At 34.1% G+C, this 25463-nt stretch overlaps 1 protein-coding gene across 1 annotated transcript in view; it reads left to right on the top strand.

Annotated features, from left to right (window-relative positions):
• Positions 1-25463, top strand: part of LOC141499312 (F-actin-uncapping protein LRRC16A) — a 201563-nt gene that overhangs the window by 129158 nt on the left and 46942 nt on the right. Inside the window, exons 26-28 of the mRNA XM_074202092.1 lie at positions 8612-8787; positions 12489-12576; positions 15438-15587. Coding sequence (XP_074058193.1) covers positions 8612-8787; positions 12489-12576; positions 15438-15587 — 414 coding nt within the window. The remainder of the gene's footprint in view (positions 1-8611; positions 8788-12488; positions 12577-15437; positions 15588-25463) is intronic.

The raw sequence follows: 25463 nt of genomic DNA, 5'->3' as shown, positions 1-25463 counted from the left end.
CATTGCCTGTCCTCTCCCACTCCCTACCCTGATTGTTACTTTAGAGTCCCTCCTTAGATCAACTTGTATTAATTTATCAGTGTACCTGTTAAACCACTCCTCCTTTCCTTGTCTTCCACCACCTCCAGGTAAGCTATAAACTCCTTAAAGATAGCAACTGTTTCTGTGGCAACAACATGTGCTTTACACATGATAATGCTTTAGTATTTGTTGTCTTGAATTTACTTATTTAAGACCCAGTATGGTCTTTGACCATGTATGGATAGACTCATATATTCCTGAAACCATAAGAGCATTCATTAGGTAAAACTATTATAGAAAATGACTGTTATATAAAGTTCTTAAAGAGTTACAGAGAGAGCATAAACAGTTCCCTGACCATTATAATTTATACGTAACCTACCTTGATTCGTTCTCCTCCCACACTTCTCTGGCTGGGTCCCTTCTTGGAGATAGGATCTATTTGCTGTTTCAAGTAGCTACATGTATAAATCATGGATCTGAGTGGGATGTAAGATACAGAAAGGACTTAAGTAAGTATCATTAAAATTAAAATATGAATTTAAAAGGTACAAGCACAAAAACATGTAAAAATAGAAAAGAATATAAATATGAATCTAAAACAATAATTTTAAAATATTTTTTGACTTTTGACATTGAATGAAATATCACCAAATTATTTTTATTCCTTCTCAATTTTTGACCCACAAGTAATGCTTTATTTTATCTCTGCCATATCCACAAGGTCCATAGCATTTGCAGACAACATGCTTACCCTGTTTCATTCTCTTCAATTAATTTTTAAAACAAAATTTCTGCTCTAACTTTTTTCTTTTTTCCCCTGATTTTCTTAGATCTCAAATCCCTTCTCCATTTGGTAATACTTTCTCACTTGTCATGGCAGACTTTCCCATCAAAACTTCCTTTTTTAAAAATAAATTTTTATTAATATATTTTCTTTTTACATTGCCTCAATTTCCTCCTGCCTTCTTTCTAAGAGCTTATGAATAAATTTTTTTAAAAAAGGAGAATTAAAAGGAAAAAAATCAGCAAAATTTTATATATATAAAAATTTCAGAACCTTTGCAGGGTTCTACATGCATTAGCCATCCACTCTGCTCTCTGTAAAGGAAATGGGAGAAATGTCTTCTCATAATTTCTTCTTTGGGGCCAAGCTTATTTTTTGTAATTTTGCAACATTTATTTTGAATTGCTTTGTGCTTGTTATTCTGTTTACATCATTTTTGTTTTGTTTTGTTTTCTTCTTTACTTAGTTGCATCAATTCTTTCTTTTTCATCTTCTTTCTATTCATCAAATTTTCATTTCTCATGATTTCTATTCCATGTCAATAAAATAAATCAATATATCAGTGGTATTATATATTCATGTACCACAATTTGTTTAGCCATCCTCTTTTTATAGAAAGTGACGTTATTCACATTTCTTTGCTACCTTAAAAATTGCTGCTATGAATCTTTTGCTGTATGTGGAGCTTTTTTTAAAATCAAAGATCTCTTTGAGGTATATGTCTAATACTGGAATCTCAGAGTCAAAGGAAATGTACATTTTAACCATTTATTTGCATGCTTCCAAGTTATTTTCCAGAATGATTGAACTAGTTCACAGGTCCACCATGAAGTCATTAGTGTGAACCTCTCTCCAAAACTTAGCCAATATTGACTATTCCTAGCTTTTTTCATCTTTGCTAATTTGCTTGGTGTGAAGTGAAACCTTGGGTTTATTTTTATTTTATTTCTCTTATTAATAACTTAGAGCATTCACTCATTTAGTTGTCCACTTGTAGTTATTTTAAAAATAAGCTTATTATTGTCCATTAACTACTCATCTATTAAAGAATGAACTTTGGTTTTATGTATTTCTGTTGACTTTCTATAGATTTTTGGATACCAACCATAAAATTTTTTAACTAATTAATTCCTGTCTTATCTTAGATTGATTTTATTCTAAATACATGTTTATATATGTATGTGTGTGTGTGTAATATATATATATATATATATATATATATATATATATATAGCATTGATAATTGTCCCACTTTCTTTAAAAATCTCAGGTGATTTTTGTGATGTTTTCAGTACCTCAGTGTGAAGAAAAAAATTAATTTGGAAGAAGCTACATTATGGATTATAGAAGTACCAGTAGATTTGCTGTCAGAATTCAATTTTTTCAATTCAATAATCACATTTATTAATCGTATACTATATAGTACACTTGATATGTGTTGTCTCATTGTTAGGGATAAAAAAGATAATTCCTACCTTCAAGGAGTGCCTTGAACATTATTATTGTTCAGTTGTCAGCCATGTCCGACTCTTCAAACTCAATATGAAGTTTTCTTGGTTAAGATAATGAAGTGGTTTGCCATTTCCTTTTCCAATTTATATTATAGATGAATAAACTAGAGCAAACAGAGTTAATTAACTTATCCAAGGTCACAAGTAGTGTCTGAGGCCAGATTTGAACACAGGAAAAGAAATATTCCTGACTCCAGGCCAGCATTATCTACTCTCATTCCTGGCCTGCCCTTATAGTGGCCATTAAAAAAAAATTTTTTTTCATTCATTCACAGAATTGTCCCCTTCAGGAATAAGGGGAAAAGATGCATCATATACAGAAACGTAAATGTAAAATATTCAAATCCTGATTCTGCTATTTATTAGTGTTATTACTTTAGGTAATACATTTAACTGCCTGGGATCTCAATTTCCCTATTGTAAAATGGGAGATTGAATGATGATCTCCTAAGTCAATTTAGTTCTAAATCTTATGAGTAAAAGTGTAATTACTGCAATAATTTTTTTAGGTTTGTGATCTATTCACCTAAAATTTTCCTCATTTTTTTTTCATTTGAAGTATCAGATTTTTCTGGTTAAGAAGTTGTAATCAATAATAGTAATGTTAGTGAATTGGTGAGGAGCAAATTTCAAATGACACCTCTTTAAATAATTTGGCAAAATTCTTTTTTAAGTAGTGAACTTGAAATGTTGAGATGGTGAGAGAATGATAAGAAAATTCCCGTTTTAGAATAAGTACTTTAATCCTCTTTTCATTAAGCATGGAAGGACTAAGGTGATCCACATTGTACTTTTCTCTTCTCCTCTCCTTCTATGACTTTGCCCTTCTTATTAACATTGGCTCTTACAATCACTAGAGTTGAATATAACCTAAATATTTTAACATGAAGAAAATTTCAATTTTCCCTTCTGAATACTTGAATTTTAAAGTTTGTTTTGTGATCAGACTTTTCTGATCCCATTTGATGTTTAATTTATGAAAAAATTTCTCAGATAAATTTGAAGTTCACTTGAAAAGCAAACTTTTAAGATGTGGCTAGCAGAAAGGCAAGAGTTATTAAATTAACTCAGTACTGCTAAGAGATTTCACTAATCAAATTGCTTCTCATTTCTTCTTCACTTTACATTAAGAAAGAGTTCCAAAATATTTAAAAGAGAGAGTGTGTGTGTGTGTGTGTGTGTGTGTGTGTGTATTTATGTTTAAGTAGGAAGGGTAAAAATCATTGACTTTCCAAATTCATTGGACTGTATGATGCAAATGTAAGAGCTAGATATAAAACCATTTTTCATTGTTATGTTATCTATATACTATTACATAATTGTCAGGAAATGCATAATTATAACATCTACTGATGACAGTTGAATCAATACAAAATAAATAATTATCAGACTTAATACACATTTCATTCTTTGTATACCCCTAGACATATAGTAACACAGTGTCTTGCAAATAGCAAGGTATTAATAGATAATATAGATATTTAACTAAATTGAATTGAAAATGGCCTTGAGTTATGATAATATTTGCTGACATTTCAGTAGCCCTTTCAGTTTTTGCAAATTACATTGTATAGGGTAACATTTGATCCCCACAAAAATCTTGTAAAGTTCTTACTATTATTATCCACATTTTACAGAAGAAGAAATTGAGGCAGGAATTAGCTGGTATGCCTAAGGTCTCACAATAACAAGAGTGTCAGGCAAGATTCAAATTAAAGTCTTTCTGCACTTGGAATTAAATGGCATATTTGAGAAACGTTATAAAGGTAAAATATATAGCCCTTGGCCACAGATTGGATATGGAAGGTGAGAGACAGTGAAGAGTTGAGGATGATACTCTACACTAACAGGGAAGGCTAACAAGGCAGGGAGGTGGTGAGAGATATAGTTAGTAAAAAGATACTGAGTTCCATTTTGGACATGTTGAGTTTGAGGTATCTGCCCAACCTTCAGGTTGTATTGTCTGAAAGGCAGTTGGAGATTGTGAGATGGAGAGAGGTTAAGGGGGATTGGAAGATGTGAGAATTATCAACATTGTGCTGTTAATTAAAGCTGGAGCTGAGATCACCAGTTGAAATAACTTTAAAGGAGAGGACAAAGAAGGGCCAGAAAAGAGCCCTGTGGGGCAGTTACAATTAGAAGTTCAGGATCTGAATGATGATTCAACAAAGGAGACAGGGAAAGAGAATTCGGATAGGTAGGAAGAAAACCTGGAGAGAATCATGTCCTGATAACTACAGAAAAGAGAGTTTCCAAAAAAAGAGCATGATCAAAAGTGAGTCTTCCAAAAAATCAGGAATAAATATTGAGAAAAGCCCATTCCTACCCACTTCTTTCCCTGCCTTGTTAGCCTTCGGGATCCTTGGATCCCTTTGTGTCTTCTTCTCCTGCCAATGATCTCTCTTACCTGCAACTTCTCATTCTTCAGAATAGAATGCTCTGTGCTCTTCTATCCCTTAAGCAAATACATGAATCATTTAATGTTTTCCATGGATTTTTAATAATAAGAGCTGGAAACATGCAGTGCATAAAAAGTTTATCTCATATCTTTTTTTCCCCACAATGCAAAAGCACATGAGCTATGGTGATCGTTTATTCTACAAAATACAAAAGATAGGTTCATCTCTTGTTTTCAAGAAAAGTCCTTCCTCCATGAACCCCTAGCTATTGCCACATAGTAGTTGGCCCTTAGAAAACCAGAAGATCAGGACAAGGTGGAATATCTCTTTCATATCCCAAAACACTTTCTTTACAGATATCCTGGGAGGTTTAGATATAGTATTAGCCAGGGCTTAAATACCATGTTTTATGATTCTAAATCAGGAATTAGTAATTTCATTCTGCCACTTACTCTCCTTGAAATTGCTCTTGAACTAGAAATGCTACCTGTTAGACTAGTCCTTAGGCAGGAATGCCTGGAGAAGGACAACTGACTTCAGGGTTTCACCTTCCTTTCTCCACCTCTCCCTGGCTTTTGCCACACCTATAATTGCAGGTTCCAACCTGTATCAGCATTGATCTGAGATCAAAGGGATAGTAGGAGAAATATCATTCCACTACTAGGCAATGACATCTTTAACTCTTTAGAAAAGAAGACATAGGGGTGGCTAGGTGGCATAGTGGATAAAGCACTGACTGGCCCAGGAGTCAGGAGTACCTGGGTTCAAATCCAGTCTCAGACACTTAATTGCCTAGTTGTGTGGCCTTGGGCAAGCCATTTAACCCCATTTGCCTTGCAAAAAACCTAAAAAAAACAAAAAAGACATAAACCTTGTAAGATTGGAGTAGCAGTTCTGCACCAAGACTTTTGGGATGCCCAGTATTAGCCACATAATCAACTCAGGTCCTTGCCTATAATGTATTAAGATCCAGATATTTAATAAGTTCTTATTCTCTTAGCACTTTGCTAAGCACTGAGTTACAAAAAAAAAAGAATAACAGTTCTTGCCCTTGAGGATAGTAGAAAAGAAATGTGTGTGTGTGTGTATATATGTGTATGTGTGTATATGTATGTGTGTGTGTGTGTGTATGTGTGTGTGTGTGTGTGTGTGTATACACATACATATAGAATATTTAAGCTACATATAGGAAAGATGGAAGGTAACCTTCTGGGGAAAGTGCTGCAGCAAAAGGGGCCAGGAGGACCATATTCATTCAGAAGGAAGCCAGTTCAAGAAATCCAAGAAGCAGTGGAGAGGAGTGAAAGCATTCTGGGGGGGGGGGGGGCAGGACAGCATGTTTCACATTTCAAGGTAAGGAAAAAGGAAATAGACATTAGTATGAAATAAGAAGTGGGCCAGTATGTCTAGATTATAAGAGTACATAGAGTAGTAATGTGAAAGAAGATGGGAAAGGTAGGAAGGGACCAGAGTATCATGAGCTTTTTTCCCAATGAAAAGTTTATATTTGATTGTAGAGGTCCATAGGTAGCCACTAGTATCTGAGAGGTAGCATTATCACTTTGGTAGATCACTTTAGCAGGTATTTAAATAAACCAAGAGTCTTGAGAAAGGGAGACCATTTAGGGAATAAAACTCTGACTTTAGGGTAGTAGCTTTATGAGTGGAGGGAAAGGGTCAGAAACAAGAGAAGAACAGGAAGAAATTTGGCAACTAATTGGTTGTATAGGATAAATGAGATGGAGACAAGAATTACATAAAGAGGGGACAATTAGGTGGTACATTGGGTATAGTGCTTCTTGGAATCAGGAAGGACCTGAGTTCAATCTGGTCTCAGACACTTGATTCTTACTCACTGAGTGACCTTGGGCAAGTTACTTAACCCCATTGCCTAAAATGGAAAAGAAAAAGGAAAAAAAAGAATTACATGAAGATTTTACCCAATAGAGAAGGTCAGAAGAAGGGCATGTCTGGAAAGAAAAAGTTTAGTTTGAACTCAGTCTAATTTGAGATGCACATGAGACATCCAGTTGAGAAGGTTCAATAGGCAGTTGGTGTTATCAGACTGGCACTCAGAGGAGAGACTCAGCCTAGATATATAAATCTGCCAATTGTCAACATGCAACTAACTGATACTTTAATCCATGAAAGCTAATGAGATCTCTGTAAGTGATGTTGATAGAAAAAGAGGGTCCTGAACAGTGATATTTAGCAGTTCATTGATCCAAGATACTTAACTGTGGAGTTTAAATACTGAGCAAAGCATACTATGTTTAAAACTTCTTTTATTTTTTTCCCTTCTTTCTCATACTCGCTTTTCCCCTTAGTTCTGATTCTTCTTTTACAACATGACTAATATGGAAATATGTTAAACACAGCTATATCAGATTGTTTGCTGCCATAGGGAGGGGATTGGGAAGGGAAGCTGGCAGAAAAATGTGGAACTCAAAAGTTTGCAGAAAGATGAATGTTGAAAACTATCTGCACATAATTGGAAATTTTTTTTAATTTAAAAAGGGAAAAGAAAAAGTGTCAATTAGAGAGCATGAAATAATGGGGATCCAGCAAAGGATACTAAGGAGTGGTCATTAAATTAGGAAGAGAATAGAAAAGTGTCACACAAAGCTAGAGTGGAAAGAAGGTCCAAGAGGAAGGAATCAACAAATATGGAGATAGAGGGCAAAAATCATTTAATTTTGCACCTGCCAGTGGTGGTTGATAACTTTGGAGAAAACACTTTCAATTGAATAAGATAGGAAGCTAGATTTCAGAGGATTTAGAAGTGTCCTTAATTTTTTCAAGCAGTTTAGCTGAGGAAGTAAAGGACTGGAACATTTAGGGGTCAAATGAGGGGTTTTGGGGGGGTGGTTTGCAACAGAAACTGTTGGTGCATAAAAGGAATCTATAGGTAGGAGAAAGTTGAAGATTGAAGACAGCAAGTTGACAGGGAGGTCATCTGAGAAAATAGGGAATGGTAACCAAAAAAGGTTACCTACTCATCAGATTGTGGGGTGAAGCAGGATACAGTTTAGAATGTTATTTCAGAAAAGTAAGATGATGAAGGGAGAAGATGGCCTTAATTTTTTCCAGTGAAGTATGAGAGGAGGTTCATAACTGCAAATGGAGGAAGAGGGTATTTCAGAAGTATAAGGAGAGAGAGGATTTTGGTGAGTGGGATGGAGACTTTAATAAGAAAGAGCTACCTTGCTGCAGTGATTGGTGGTAAGACCAGGGTGTCAGGGATTTGATAGCAGAAGATGGCATGGAGTAGAACTTTTTCTCCATGGTGTGAAGACTGGAAAGAGGAGAATATAAATGACTTTCTGAGTGCTTTTTTGTAGGAGTGTCTATATAGTGCATCCTAATCATATAGTCAATCATAACTAAAAAAGGACCTTGGAAATTATCTAGTCTAAGTGACCCTTTACTTTTATGGGGAGAAAAAATGAGATCTGAGACATTAAGTTGCTTGAGTTGCTTATTTCTGGAACCCTTCTTTTAAACCATACTTGGAGAAATGCCCGAACATGCTCACTTTGGAGATGAATGTTGCTTTTAACATTTTTGACACTTTTCTATCATAAAATACAACTGACACACCACTTTTTAAAATGCCTGTTTAAAAGTTCATATAACTTGTTTCTTCCTAGAATTTGTCAGATTTAATCCAGTTATATGGAATCAATGACCATGCCAAATAACAACCACAATAGGGCCTTCAGATTAATGCTTCACAGAGCAAAATTCCATTATCTCTTTCATTTGTGACTTTCAACCATGTGCTATCAAGTCTTCACAGTCATACAGAATGACTTCAGTTTTATAAAATTTCTGGAGTAGAGTGTGCTTATGATGCCCTTTTGTCTTTCCCTTCTCCTTGTGTTGAATTGTAGGCATTACTGGAATCCATGGTAGATACTGCTGAGGACCTTTGCCCCAATGTGATGAAAAAGGCCAACATCCGACAAGACCTGATTCATGCCAGCACTGAAAAGATTTCCATTCCACGCACTTTTGTTAAAAATGTCCTATTGGAGCAGTCTGGAATCGATATTCTTAATAAAATTAGGTTGGTTAAAGATTCTGGTAATTAGAATGTACAATTTCTTATTTCTCTATGTACAATGAATAATAAGATACTTATCTGTTTGTATGTGTGTATATCTATGTGTGTGTGTGTTTTTACATCTTATACATATATTACACCCACATAAAGAAATAATTCATTACTTATTGTATACCTAATAAATGTATATACACACATATATATTATTGTGTGTGTATGTATGTATGTATGTATGTATGTATACATATGCATGTTTAGTTATTGGAAAATAGATCCTGTCTGGATCCATCTTAACCATTTCCTAAAGAGAAAAATTATATATAAGTCTGTGTTACTTGGCCTTTATCTGTTTTTTGAGTTTTAATTTTCACATATGTGCAACTATTTGCAACTTTTAATCTTTTGACGTTTTGCCTTTATAAATCATTAGCCGAAGGAGTACTGATCAATTTGTCACGAGAAATTGAAATACTTGATGTAAATGTGCATTTTGTCAATGGATAAAAGCCTACTACAATTTTGGTGTAACCTCTTAGCTTTTTTAATACATGTATAATATTAAGTGGCTTTGTGACATTACATATATGCTAACATGATCTTTTTGGGAATTTATACACATTTCCCTTTGGAAATTTAGAAGCTTGTTTTAAAAACAATTCTCACAAAGAAATTCACATTTAGTATCAGCAGGTACCACCAGCCTTCTTCAAGATGTTTACTAAAATATTCTGGCGATTACAATCTGATCCAAATGAATTCTTAGTGATCTTTATTAAGCAAGCAATGGCCAATAAAACACATAGGTTGCTTTAAACCCAAATAATTTAATAAATGACTTTTAGCAATTAAACTGTAAACTTCACTACTAATCCTTTATAAGAATGCTAAAGAGATCTCAAATTGACAAACTTTGGGTTTTATTCTAGCAATATCTGACATTTATATAGGATTTTCTTTGTTTATTATTTTAGTTTTTAGCAGTTACCCTGTGAACCCATCTTGTAGGTGAAGGAACTGAGGATCAGAGAAGTTGGGTTACTTGTCTATGTTCCTATGATATTAGTGGTGAGATTTGAACTTAGGTCTCTCACTGTTTCTATTTAGCCTTGCTGAGTCTCCTTGATGATCCTATTTACTTGGCTAATTGATGGGGTAATAGGCAATTACATGACAAAAGGAATCAGGGAAAAGAAGCATAAATAATTTGCTGATTAAGAATGTCAAACTTCTGCGGGACTTTGAAAATCCTTTCCATATGATAATTCTTTAAAATAGGTAGATCTTATATTATGATCTTCATTTTGCAAATATGAATGTGGATATTAAGTGGTCACATGTGCCAGAGGTAGGATTTAAACCTAAGTCTCTCTTTTTTTTGTTTGTTTTGTGAGGCAAATGGGGTTAAAGTGGCTTGCCCAAGGCTACACAGCTAGGTAATTATTAAGTGTCTGAGGTCGGATTTGAACTTGGGTCCTCCTGACTCCAGGGCCAGTGTTCTATCCACTGCGCCACCTAGCCGCCCCAGAATGTGAGTCTCTTGAACATTTTCTAGTACACCAGGCTCTTCTGGCCTTCAGTAATTGAGAATGTATTATTCAGTTTATCCCTTCCATATTGCAGGAGTTAGGGGCACAGCACCCCTGAAAATGTGCATAAAACTTTTTGACCCTCCCTTCAAACCAGATAAGGAATCTTAATTTAAAAACCCTAATAGAGTATCACTCCAGTGTGCCCCATACTATATGTTATATATTCATTATCTTGAGTTGAATGAAAAATTTCCAATTTGGTTTAAAATCAGTTAAATCTTAGTAAAGTTGAAGAACTAACCAAAAAACAAAAAAAAAAAGCCATGAAATGCTGAACCAGATGAATTGTAACAGAAGCTTTATTAGATCCATCATGTAATGTTTTCAGATTCCTAGACTTACCAAAATTGGGAAGCAAGACGATAGCATGGAAAAAACACTGTGGAATCGAGGGACCTTGGTTCAGTTCTCACCTCTAAGGCTCACTTCCTTTATGACCTTGGGGACGGTCTCTTAACCTCTATGGGCCTCAGTTTCTTTATCTGTAAAATATGTGTTGAACTCGATGGACTTTGAGGTCCCTTCCTGCTCTAAATCTGTGACTTGAACAGTTTTCTTTCTGTGCATCAATCTACTATACCTTCCCCACTACAACACATATGTTGTCTTGATCTATTTTCCATTAAAAAACCTCACAAACTTGACTTGCTGAGGCAAGTAAATGATAAAGTCTGTGTCCAGTTTAGTTGAATAATAATTACAGATACATTTCTTACAGAGATTTTCTTTTTTAGCCCTGCCATTGGGTTACAAGCAAATGAACTTCTTTTTACCTCAATGAAAAACTTTTTTATTTTTTTAATGTGGGTTATGCCCATGTGCTGAGGGGAAAAATATAGCAAAAGGTATGTCAAAGTAAACATAAAGACCTTTCTGGGGACTTAATCAAGTCTTTGTTTTTTAATTTAATCCTTAGCCTGGGAAAATGTTAATATAAAACATAATGAGTTAATGCTTTCAGGTCTCTCCCTTTGCATTGCCAAGGAACTTTCAAGGCTTGAGTGTCTTTGTTTACATTATTGCCCTTGGGTTAGAAGAGATATTTGCTTGATAGGCATGGCTGTGTTCCATTTTAGTTTTATAATATGATACTGTTATTATTTTGTTTCGGTATCTTCTTTGACTTGCTAGGAAAACTGAAGCCCTATTGATTTCAGAAGCTGGCTGAATTTATTCAGCGGTGTTAGGGTTTGGGGTTACCACATGGGTTCACATCTGTGAATGTATAGGATCATTCACAACTGAAAACACTCATGGATGTATATTTCTCATAAAGGCCAAACTGTGAAACTGCTACCTAAATTATCAACCATCCAATGGGAATTAGAGGGATTAAGCTTCCTTGTTACTAGAAGACACAAACCATGCTCTGATGGAGGACTGAAAACAAGAGAGCCACTGAAAAAGAACATTACTTTTTCACTAAACATCTTAGACAAGGGGAGAAAAAAGTTGATGCCTACTTTTCTCTTTTGAAGGAGAAAACTGAGGTCCAGAGCACTGAAGTGACCCATCCTAGGCCACACAGCTGGTAACAGGCAAAAGGAGAGCACTCAGTTCTAGACTGATCCTGTCTCTGGAAATGCCCCCCCCCCCCCCCCATTGCAGGTGTTCAAGATGACAGAGATTAGCAGGGGTGGAATACAGTATTATTTACTTTGTAAAACTGAGCAGAACAGAGGCCAGGAAGGAGTGTGGGGTATTAAGGTAATAACTGAAGTTTAACAAAACCAGACTAGACTTTCTTAATTTATTCCAGACCTGGTTCTTTTTCACTCTTGTCAATGGATGAATTGTTCCTTGGCAAATTGAACATATGGTACCTATTATGTTGTCTTTAGCCAGATGTTTTTTATTTCTAACATTAGTTCTTGAGTTTTGAAATTACAAAGGCAGGTTGAAATTGGTAAAGAACATCTATGACTTTTGTGTTTGTTGTAGCATTCAAGGATTATTTTTGGAAGTCCCTAGCCCTACTCATACATTCCTTATTTCATTTTCTGAGATGGTAACTGGGTCACTGATGATCATATCAGCCCAAAATCAAAACTTAAAGGGAGTTCCCTTGTACAAATTAAAATGCTTCAATATCCTTCTTTTCCTTTTTCACAACAGTGAAGTGAAGCTGACAGTGGCCTCTTTCCTCTCTGACCGAATTGTAGATGAAATTTTGGATGCCCTTTCACACTGCCATCATAAACTGGTGAGTGCTGGCAGAATTTTGAGCTGAAACTATAACTAGGATATACATGGTTTTGAAATGATCTTAGAATACTTTTAAATTTCTTTATAGCTGTGTAGGTGCCCTTTCTTCCTTTCCTTCATAATATTGCTAAGTCATGTTATCCAGTTTATGAATTATGCATTCCAATTATCCATTACCCTGTTTTTGACTTATCCAGTTTTTGCTTTCTTCCTATGACCTGCATCCTGTTTCAATGGGAAGAGAAAGAGGAAAATTAGAGCAAATTCATAGTTACAGCTATTTGTTAGTGATCTATATAAAAATGTTTGGTAGGAGATAACCAAAGTTAGAAATCAACCTAGTTATTTTAATTTCATTAAACTTTACTCATTTTGACCCACTCATGGTTATTTAAGAATAGACCATACTTTAAGGAAAAATATAAAATATTTAGATTTCTGAAGAAAATTCCTAAAGTAAAATTGGCATGTTTAAAGGAGAGATAACTGGTTACTTCTGAGTACAAAACTAATAAATGCTGCAAAAGTAGAAATTTAAATTTCATTTATTGTAGAAGCTAGAGTTCATAGCAAAGTAAAGTATTTTACTTCCAATATTAGGATATATGGGAGATGATATTTCAGAAATTTTGTGACTCTTTGTCAGAGCTCAGAATTCCCTGAAGCAAAGTTGAATATTTAATAATGTAGTTGTAGCCTGATATTTGAATATTTGAAATAGGATAATGAAGTAGAAACCTTCCATGCAAGTTATAGGTTCTAAGAAAAGTTTCTTCCAGTGAAGAAATTTCAACTGTAAATGTAAGAGGTGATTATGAATCAATATTCTAGGCATGGAATAGAGTAACTATTGGGGGGGGCAGGAAAGAATCTCACCTTAGGATTTGGGTAAGAGCATAAAAATTACCATTCTCAAAACTCTCAGGTAGCTATATCACATTTATTTTATTTATTTTTTTCCAATTACTTTTTTTTTCCCAAGGCAGTGGGTTTAAATAACTTGACCATGGTCACAAAGCTAAGCAATTACTAAGTGTCTGAGTCTGAATTTGAACTCAGGTCCTTCTGACTCCAGATCCAATGCTCCTTCATCCTATTACATTTGAGGATAATTTTCAACATTCATCCTTTTGCAGGCTTTTGAGTTCTACATTATTTTACCACCCTTCCTTTCCTCCCAACTCCCCATGGCAGCAGAGAATCCTATAGAGGTTGTACTTCTACAATTTTGTATTTAACTATTTCCATGTAAGACATGTTGTGAAAGAAGAATTAGAACTAAGCAGGGAAAAAGATCATGAGAAAGAAAGAAACAAAAGAAGTTTTTGGGTTTTTTTTTTAGGTTTTTGCAAGGCAATGGGGTTAAGTGGCTTGCCCAAGGTCACACAGCTAAGTGTGTGAGACTGTATTTGAACTCAGGTCCTCCTGACTCTAGGGCTAATGCTCTATCTACTGCGCCATCTAGCCACCCCTAAAAGAAGTTTTAAAAAGTGAACCTAGTATGTTTTGTTCTGCATTCAAATTTCATAGCTTTTTCTCTCTGGATGTGGTTGGCATTTTTCATAACAGGTCTCTCAGGATTGTCCTTGATCATTGAACTTCACATTTATTTTTCTAGTGAGAAAAAAAGTCAAAATGGGAGGTACAGATCAATTTACCATGAATAATAATTACAATTTTACAATTTCAGTTGAATCTATTATACATAAGAATAAACAAACAACATATGCCCATTGAAAGCAAGTCTTAAGGTGGTAGGGCTTCTCAAGCGTGTGTGTGTGTGTGTGTGTGTGTGTGTGTGTGTGTGTGTGTGTATTACCCTTCCAAAGCATATCTCAAAATTTATATTTGATGCAAATCTAATATCATTAAAACATACAAATGAAAAAATGGTGCTCATTATAATACATGTCACACTATGGTATCTAAGTGTTTGACTACACTTTATCTCAATTTTTGCTAGTTTTTCCTTTTTCTTGTGTGTGTTTTGGCATTGCTTAGAGTTATAACCACTGAAGAAATGTTGACCTTTCCACATAGTTCAGAAACAATTTTTTTTCCTCCTCAGAAAAACGATTCTTTAGAAATATTTTCACTTTCTTCAGTTTCATTTTAATGCCAATGCTTCTGGATTTGGGGAATGACTACGGAAAGCATAATTACTATAATAAAGAAAAAGCAATTTCAAACTGAAACTTAGTTGTTGAAATAAGGTTTGAAAAGCTGTGAAATTCTCTTTACCTCATCCCAAAGGTAAATTGAAATTGCTTTCCTTTCCTTTCACCTAAAAATTCCATAGAATGTACTAGTCTTAATTTTCTTCAAAAGATCAGCTCAGTGTCAGTGCATATTTCTTATTCCCAACATCTTTCACATCCTGCTGTTTGATTACACATTTAGCACATTGAACCAACACTAGCAATTCATGGTGCGTATCTCAGATTACATTCTTAACATGAATTAATTAAAACCAACAAGTAGTTTGTGAACCAACAGTAGTTAAAACAAGAGTTGCTAGTGTTTTTCTTCCATACAGATCTTGCTTTATTTAAATGAGAATTGAAGTCTTTTATTTCCCCTAAATCAACACTTTTTTTAATACTCAGCTTAGAGATAAGCTGCCAACAGGTCCTAATAAAATCACTGAAAGGAGAAATAATATTTGTATTCTTTCCATGGAAGATATGGGGATGGCAAAAGGAAAAACTTGTTTAATATAGGAATATTTATTCATAATCAGCCTTGCTCCTCATTGCACCATCTGGTGGAGGACAACCACAAGTGTACCATCAGCCAAAGATGCTCCTCATCTTTCCAGCCTCACCTTGGGCATATTTGACATGTTTCCCTCTCTCCTAGGCTGACCATTTTACAAGAAGAGGAAAACTCCTTCCACACCAAGAATCCTTGGAGATTGAATTGGCTGAGGAAAAGCCAGTTAAACGCTCCATCATCACTGTGGAGGAGTTGACCGAGATAGAGCGTTTGGAAGACTTAGACACCTGTATGGTAAGACAGTCTCTTTTTTAGCATCAGGTATACTGTTCTCTTGACCCCACTGGTTTAGAATTTCATCTTTGCCAAAGCAGGGAAAAAAATAGTTATGGGGAAAGTCTAGCTTTTTTCTGTGATAGACATATTCCTAAATAAAAGAGTGAAATAAATGAATATGAGAATATTTGCTTTGACTTAAATATGACAAATAAGTCTTATCATTCTTTCCCCTGAAGCTTATTTCTCTTCTTGAAAATGTTTGCAATTTATGGTTGCTTCATCTTCTTGGTGCAGGCCATCTAGTTCAATTATTATTGCACATTTATCTAAGTAGTTCTTGTTTTTCTTTTTTTTTCCTTAAAGTTGATTATTAATATCATGGTGCTTATCTGATCCTCCCAGAAGATTCTGACACTTTGCATGCTCTCTCAGATTCAATGGTTTTTTGTTTAACTATTTGAATAAGAGTCTATGAGATGAATGTGTGTGTGTATATGTTCACATGACCTATTTATTCCTGAACTGTGTTAGAGCATTCTGAGCTCATATTGATCTGATCAGCCACAGTTGGATACACTGTATCTTGATTCTGACATAATGGTATTATTTTGGTCCTCTTTGAGAATAAGGGACAATAATCAGTGTTATGTGTGTGCATGTATATATGAATGTGTGTTTGTCTATATGCACACACATATGCACACACATGCATACACACATCCATAGGCTCATACACACATGGACTGTGGAGGGGGGGGTTCATTCCAAGAGAGACAGTTTTCTCATGATATTGACTTCATCATTATTATAATTCATTTACACTACAATTATCAGTAAAAAACAGTTGTGGTAATAGTTTTTCCCTTTTAATCCATGGGTTTTAATAAGATTACTGTTTTTAAGACAAAATTATACAGCTCCTAAAATAGGTGAATAGGTGTTGGAAGACTGATACTGAACATCTTACCTATATGGATGTATGTGTTGAAACTTTTAACTTTCAACTTGGTATACTTTTTGTTTTACTTAACTTTTTAAAAAATCTTATCTGATGTGGCCAAAATCATTTAGTTAGCCACGAAACTAACGAGGTTAACATTTTGTAGTATATTAATAATATAGTCTTGACCTTCACTGAAGATTACAATAAAAATAAGGAAAAAACATAATTCCTTGTATACAAATAATTATCAATAAATGCACAAAGAATTAGTCAAAGAAACAAGTTAATGAAGAAAATTGATTGAATTATTGGAATTCTGCTTTCTCTGGCCAAGGCTAGACATAAATATGTGCGTGTGTGTGTGTGTGTGTGTGTGTATGAGTATGTATGTGTTTCTTTAAATGTGAGCGCAAGGATTTTGACTTCTGTGTTTGCATTTAGAAGGTAGAGTATATTACCACATCAATTGCCTTAGTCTGTCATGTAGTGGTAGTCAGCAACCCTTCTATATCCTCATCCTCCCACCCAGGAATAGCAATGATGAAGAGAGAATTTAAAAAGAAATAAAAAATGAGCCATAGAGTAGTATATGTTGTCTCCTGTAAGTTTGGGAAGAATTGGGAGGAAAATTTTTTTGCTTGCCTATGTTTTGTTGAATCAAATAGTTGTGGATTTTTATTGTTTGTTTTAATTCTAAGTGGGAGGCTACTTAGCTTTCATGAGGAAATCACTCTCACTACAGGTTTGTTTAAAAACAAATTCTGTTTAGTTTGGCTTTAAAATGAAGAAAAAATTCTGCCCCTTGTTAGAAAATGAAGAGATTACAAAATACAGATGTAAGACACATCAAGACTAGGGGAAATCCTAGCCAAAAATGTAGGTATTTATGGGGTTTTTTTTCTGACAAAAGATTGCCATGAGATAGACAGAATAATTGTACATCGATTGAATGTTAGAAGGTAATAGGGAAAAAGGATACTCTCCGCTCCCCCCCACCCAAATTTCTTAAACCAGTAAAGATGCAGAAGAGTTGCTGATTTGCATTGGTATAGGAAATTTTTTCACCAAGAATTCTGCACATTTTTAAAATGATAGAATAAGAGGGAAAGGGGAAGATAGTGAGAGGGAAGGAGACAAAAACAATGAGAGAAATAGCATAAAAATAAGGAAAGTGTAAAAATAAGTGGAGTTTATTACGATTAAATTTAAAGGTATACTTAGAAAACTTTTTCTTTTAACCCTTACTCTAATTTAAAATTTAAACTAAATTTAATTAGTGTATAATTAGAAAGGGGAAATTGTGGATTTTCATGTCACTAGTACCCTCCCCCTCAATTAATTCCTTCTTCTATGGAAAGCCTTCTATGGAGTGCCAGATTTGTTCTACCTCCAAGAGTCCATGGATTGAATTTCATTACCATGGGTCCAATTTCATCACTGATTACTGAAATGACATTCTCCCTCCCCCTCAATTGAGTTCCTACTAATAACCACATATAGACAGAACAGCAAGACCTCAGAATTAACACCCACTCACCTAGGAACAAGACACAAAACAATGGGTTCTGGGACAGCAGCTCAAATTTCTGAGTCCTGTTCAAAGAACACATCCAACAGAAGATGCAAATGAATATGAAATAGTTTTTAAGTCTTGATGCTGGTCTTACAAAAAATGCCATTCTTCCGAAGACAAACTAGGATCCAAGTTTAATTGTTCTGGTCCTAAGCTAGTGGCCAAAGAAACTATTTTCTTATTATCCTCCTACTATGTAGGAGAATAATAGGTAGCACTTCTATCCAATCCTTAAGTGAAGTGTCTGTTATGAGTACAACTATTCAATTATGTGGTCTTCAAGTGTTATCTTAGACCTATTACTTTATGGACAAGATGATATCTCATTAGATTTTAAACTCCTGGTGGGTAAGTACTGTCTTTTCATTCATTTATTTATTCCATACTTAAACACCAAATAAAATATGTATTTCCATATACAAAGTAAAACAGGAAAAAAAATTTGCTTGAAATTGTGAATCTCTATTATGCTTTTAAGTCAGTGTCTTAATGTAGAATTCAGACTCAGACTCACCAAAGGATATATGGACAGATTTCGAGGGTCACTGGACTTAGATGCAAAAATAAAAAAGTGTCATCTTTATTTTTTACTAACCTCCACCTGAAATTTAGCATTTCCTTCTATTGTAAATTTAAAAACAAAAAACTTTTTTTCCCTGAGAAGTGATCCATGGACTTCATGAGACTTCCAAAGTAATTTGTGATACAAAAAAGTCTAAAAATCTCTATTTTTGAGTATATAATAAATTCATCTTATAATTCCAGCTTAAATTTACATAGCATTTTAAAGTTTTGGGTGTGCCCACAGGAACATAGATTTAAAGCTAAAAGTAAAGTCAAAGATCTCTCAATCCAATTTTACAGATAAACATCCTAATAATGGAAGAAAGACAATTTTTAAAAAAGAAAATTTGAGAATATACAGAAAATCTTTATGCAACTGTGACCTTACTTCTGCAGACATTTATTAAACACTGATTATATTCAGGGACTAGTTAGTTGAAGATGAATGAGGACAGTCTTAACCCACAACTAGCTTACTAAAGATGAGAATAACATAGCTGCCCTAGAATTGTGGGGAAAGTCTAAGTACTCTTTATAGTATCGTTCCAAGACTGAGTGGGTATCATCCTCAAACTGCTTAGCAGGTAGGTAATGTTCTTGTTGGTGTGACCCTATTGATTTGCATTTTTTATGAACATTATTTCAACATTTAGTACTGGCAATTTGTGACCATATGGGCAAGGTACAATAAGTTGGCCAACTGTCCTTTATTATTTTTTTTTTTAGAAATGTTTTATTTATTTTGAGTTTTACAATTTTCCCCCCCCAATCTTGCTTCCCACCCCCCACAGAAGGCAATTTGCTAGTCTTTACATCATTCCCATAGTGTGCATTGGTCTAAGTTGAATGTGATGAGAAAGAAATCATATCCTTAAGGAAGAAACATATAGTATGAGATGTAGCAGAATTATATAATAAGACAACATTTTCTTTAAATTAAAGGTAATAGTCCTTGGTTTTTGTTCAAAGTCCATAATTCTTTCTCTGGATACAGATGGTATTCTCCATTGCAGATAGCCCCAAATTTTCCCAGATTGTTGCCCTGTTGGTATGAGCAAGTCCATTAAGGTTGATCATCAGTCCTATGTTGCTGTTAGGGTGTACAGTCTTCTTCTGGTTCTGCTCATCTTGCTCATCATCAGTTCATGCAGATCCTTCCAGGCTTCCCTGAATTCCCATCCCTACTGGTTTCTAACAGAACAATAGTGTTCCATCACATACATATACCACAGTTTGCTAAGCCATTCCCCAATGGATGGACATTCCCTCAGTTTCCATTTCTTTGCCACCACAAACAGAGCTGCAATGAATATTTTTGTGTAGGTGATGTTTTAACCCTTTTTCCATAATTTCTTGAGGATATAGACCCCATAGTGGTATTTCTGGATCAAAGGGTTTGCACATTTTTATTGCCCTTTGGGCATAATTCCAAATTGCTCTCCAGAAAGGTTTGGATGAGTTCACAGCCCCACCAAACTGACTGTCCTTTATGACACTTGGCCTTAACTTTTTAGTATTTGAAATACTGGTAATAGATGCTGATAAAGTAATAACACAGGGGGAGTAGAAAGTATTTTAATATTTCAGCTACCTTTAATTATTCTTGCTCACATGAAGTCTTTAATGCCTTCACTCTAAATTATCTCCAATTTATCCCCTCCATATCTTGTTTGTGATGCAATGGATGAAATGCTTGTACTGGAGTAGGAAGGCTCATCTTCTTTAGTTCAAATCTAACCTCAGACACTTACTAACCGTGTGACTCTGGGCAAGTCTCTTAACCCCATTTGCCTCAATTTCCCCATCCTGTTAAAATGAACTGGGAAAGGAAATGGCAGACCACTCCCATATCTTTGCCAAGAAAACCCCAGATAGTGTCATGATGAAGCAACTCAACAAAATAGCTATTATGTGAGAGCACGGACTGGGTTTTCTTATTGTGTTGTTGACTGAATGATTCTTGCCTTGTTTTACTAGTTAACCTAAGTTGCCCTAAATAAGCATCACTATTGAACTGCTCTCTACCACAAGCATAATAATACTTGAGGGAGAATTAGATTCCTTTTACAAACTAGCCTTATATACCTACTTGAACTCAGTGACAAAAATGTTTCTGTTACTTTGAAAGGAAGCAGTCATTCCTGCAGTTTAATTTTTGTTGTATCTGCTCCTTGTAAATAAGATTATTTTCCCCTTTCCTTCCCTCTCTCTTAGCATAGTACATGGTTAATTTTTTCCCCTTTCATTTGATTCAAAAGGTAAAAATGTATATACCTATATACATGGTTGAGCAAAGAAGTCTTGTGTCTATGTCAAAACTGATCTAGGTTAAAGAATAGAGATTTTGTAGCCTTATTATTCAACAACTCTTGGTGCATTCAACAAATACTTATTGGAATAAATTTGGTATTTGCCTTATAAGAATTATAGCATAGAGGTCACCTAGCAATTCCTTTCTTTTTACTATAATATTTCTTTCATTCATGCATCCTAGTTCTTGGAAACATTTTTTCCTAGCATCTAATAAATCCATCAGTTCTAAAAATGAAATCAATTAGCAGTGAATGAAAGAATGACAAAAGCAATATTAATTGCTTTATAGAGAAGCAAACCAGTCCATGTTCTCAAGGAATTCACATTCTAAAGGTGACGGGTAAGACATAGGTGACATTTCAGCTGTGTATCTTATAGAAAAGTCTCATATTCCCAAAGGTACAACACAGTAGATGACAATGCATATTTAATGTGATTTCTACTAATAAACACACCAATTTCTGTTCCTAATTATTTAACAGTGCCAAAGACTTTGGTTGCAAGAATTAGTGTGCACTAACTATGGACCAAGCTTAATTCCTTAGGATGCAAAAACAGAAGTCCTTGCTTTTGAGGAACTTTCATTCTAATTGGAGAGACAATATGTGCATATATAAGCATATATATCATATAAGAAAGTAAATATATCATATATTGATGCATTCAATTTGTATATATTTTATATATATACATATACATACATATATGATATTTTTGGTTATGTATAATAGTTTTGGAAAAGAATAGGAAAGGCTTGGAAGGTGACAGTTAAACTGATCCTTTAGATCTTAGCCTGAATAAAGGGTCTAGGCAGTTCTTTGCTGAAACATTGCAACTTTCTCTCTCTTCATACTCACTTCTGTGTTTTACTTTTAACTCCTCAGATCAGAAATTCATTTTTGTTTCCAAGCATGTGTTTCCCTTCATAGATAGTCAAAACAGTTGAACTTGTAATGTGACTTATCATGAGAGATCTGTTTGAGGGAGTATTTCCTTGACAACTTTTTGATCATCTTCCTGGCAACAGTGCTAAATTATGTGTGATTAATTTATAAGAAACAAAGTTCACTCAACAACTCGTTAACTTGTTGCTTGACTACATAAGCCCTGAAGATTGTTAGGAGTGAATGAATCATCAAATGGGAAATATGTTAGCTAGAGCATTATTGACCTGAAAGCTTCTTATCGCTTTGACTTTATAGTAAACTGATATTCCCTAATTAAAAGCTGTGTGTAGTTGCTTCCAGCCAAATAAGCTTATTGCCTAGAGAACCATTTAAAAATAATAATACTGAGGGGCAGCTAGGTGGTGCAGTGGATAGAGCACCAGTCCTGGAGTCAGGAGGACCTGAGTTCAAATTCGACCTCAAACACAGAATAATTGCCTAGTTGTGTGGCCTTGGGTAAATCACTTAACCCCATTGCCTTAAATAAATAAACAAAACAAAACAAAAGAAATAATAATACTGAGTCCCATGTGTATACCACTTAGCTTTACAATCTACTTCCTTCACAACAAACCTAAGAGACAAATGGGTGTTATCATTCCCTTTTTTTAGATGGAGAAGTATAGTACATGGTTATGTAAATTGTCCATTATCATACAGCTAGTAAGTGTAGGGATTAAAGCCCAGGTCTTCTGACTTCAAGTCAAGTCCTATTTTTTCCATTATTGCAACTTCCTTCACCTGATCAAAGAACATAAAAATTTGTGGCAAGCATATGAAAAGAATACTCAGAATTTAAGATTATCTTCGTCAGCCTTGTTGCAAAAACTGAGATCCAGAGCAGATACATGACTCATCTGTGGCCTTATAGCTAGCCAGTGACAAACTCAGATTAAAATGTCCAATACTCCTTCTACTATATATATGGAGTGGATTTTATTCTTAGTTACTATTATAGGAGATCTTGAAATGTTCTTGTGTAGCTTCAAAAAGGACTTGTGTAAAATTTTCAGTTTAGCATTAGACAAATAAATGTTGACCTGAGCAGCATTATATTTGATTGGAGACAAAAAGTAATCTTGATATAAAAATCATGTCAACCCAAGTTGATTTTATGCAACTTATTTCAGGGATTTAGGAAGTATAGGATGTCTTGAATGATAGTATGGAGGAAGTAGGAAGGAGAGAGGTGGTAAGGAAATAATAGTTTTTTTCACTAGTTAGGGAGAAAAGAATCTGGGCCATAGGGCAAGAAAAGATATCTTGACTGTGTGCAGTCACTGAAAGATGCAAATATTTACAATATGTATGTGTACATATGAGAGAGAGATGAGACATGTAAAAGGATATGTATTTGATAACATACATCTAAATTTCTTTAAAATTATTCAAGTCATTAAATCAAAAGTTTGCTATCTTTAATTAAGATTTATTTTAACTTATACTATAAATGAAAGTGAGTACTTTTTGCCTGTCTAGATTCAGTGAATCTGTATATCTTTTGTCAACAGAGGTTTTTTTTTTAACATGCTTTGCATGTATTTCTTGTTTTTTCCAGAATATGTGCCTTGCACATTAGGAAGAAATGTGCATCTATATAAGATCATCATCTTCTTTTTTAAAAGTTTTTTATTGATAATTTTCACATAATTGCCATTTCTAAAAACTATTCTCACCTCACCCTCCCAAAGAAATCTCCAAACGGAAATGCAGAAATGCAGTCAAGCAATAAAAACTAACATTAGTCTTGTTTGGTAGCTTATGCTTTATTCTGTAACTATATAGAGCACAGCCATGCTAATGAGAAGAAAAAGAAATACTTTATAAATCCTCTTGAGTCAGGATTGGTCAGTGATCAGTAAATCTTAATTCTTTTGTCCTTTAGTACTGTTTTCCTATTTACTGTGATCATTGTACAACATTGTTCTCTAATTTGTACATACTTAGTTCTATATAATTCTTAAAGTTTCTATAAATTTTTCAAATACTTCCTTTTCATTCTCTTTCATTATTTTAAAATAATATTATTTTATACTGACATACCATATTATTCAGTTGTTCCCTAATCAGAGTATATTATTTACGTACTTTTTTACATTTTACATTTATGCTATGGTCTTAATTGTTCTAAAAGTATATATGTATATATCAGTATTTTAAAGTACATTGGCCAGAACTTTGATTTCTCTGATCTATGGAATCTTAAGGATCACAAGAGCATTGTTCCAAAAGAAACTCTCACCAATGATTTTCACACATTAATATTTCATAATTCATCCATTGATCTATTAATTAAATTTTATTTTAATATAAAATTACTGATAATTTGACCCTGGTGTGTATTTTGTTTGCATGAGTTATGAAAATATTTTATGCCAAATAGGTAAAGCAATACTAATTCAAAAATGATTATCTCCTAATTCCCCCCCCTTTCCCTCCCACTACAATAAATTTCACACTACTTTTAAACCAAGTAATAATATTAGTGCATAGAAATAATCCATGCCCTTGATACTGCTTCCTAAAAATAAAATAATAAATTATTTAATTTATGTAGAGTGCTTCTATCTTGCTTCTAATGTCAAAAAAATCACAATTTTTGTTTTATATGTATAGGGTGAACCAAAACTATTCACTATAAGTGTATTGAAATTTTTTCTAATTCTAATTGACGCATAGAGAAAAGTCAGTCTATCAGTAAAAATCAAAACTATTATGCATATTTTAGTGTCTTTTTATTTTTTCAACTAGCAAGTAACATGTTATATTAAAGTGTTGCCACATAGAGAAGATTTAAGAAATGGATATGTAACTCATTTATGATACCCTGTTCATAGCTGTTTTTCAGTAGAACACAGTGCATACCCTCTATGTAAATTCATTAGCTAGATAGGCATTAGATCATGAGTTCTTTGAGAGCAGGGACTGTTATTGCCTTTTTTGTGTACCAAATCTCATGTTTAATAAGCACCTTATAAATGTTTGGTGACTAGACTTGACTTATTTATGCACCACAGTGATTTCAGCTTATTAGAGTCACTTTAGAAATAATTTGAGTCTACAAAATTGATTTCATTAAAAGGAAATATGAAAGCAAGATTCTGAAGTGCTCAGGTTTCTTAATTTGAATTGAATAGTGCATGGGTTATTCACCTGGGGTGTGTGACCTTTTAAAAAAAAAAATATATATATATATATATATATATATATATATATATATATATATATATATATTTACTCAACTATGATTTCAATATATTTGGTTTCCCATTGGAAACAGGAAGGCTCATCTTCCTAAGTTTGAATCTGTCCTTAGACATGTGTGACTCAAGGCAGGTCACTGGCAGGTTCTTATCTGTAAAATGAACCAGAGGGAGAAGTGGCAAATCACTCTGGTCTCTTTGCCAAGAAAACCCCAAATAGGGTCACAGAGCCAAACACTACTAAAACTATTCAACAAAATATTCTAAGTGCTTATTTTATTTTATGCATTTAAAAATCATAGTTCTGAGAAGGACTCCCAAGGTTTTACTAGACTGCCAAAGGGGTCC

This window comes from Macrotis lagotis, chromosome X (assembly GCF_037893015.1).
Source record: "Macrotis lagotis isolate mMagLag1 chromosome X, bilby.v1.9.chrom.fasta, whole genome shotgun sequence".
NCBI lineage: Eukaryota > Metazoa > Chordata > Mammalia > Peramelemorphia > Peramelidae > Macrotis > Macrotis lagotis.
This window is presented reverse-complemented; position numbering and strand designations above follow the sequence as displayed.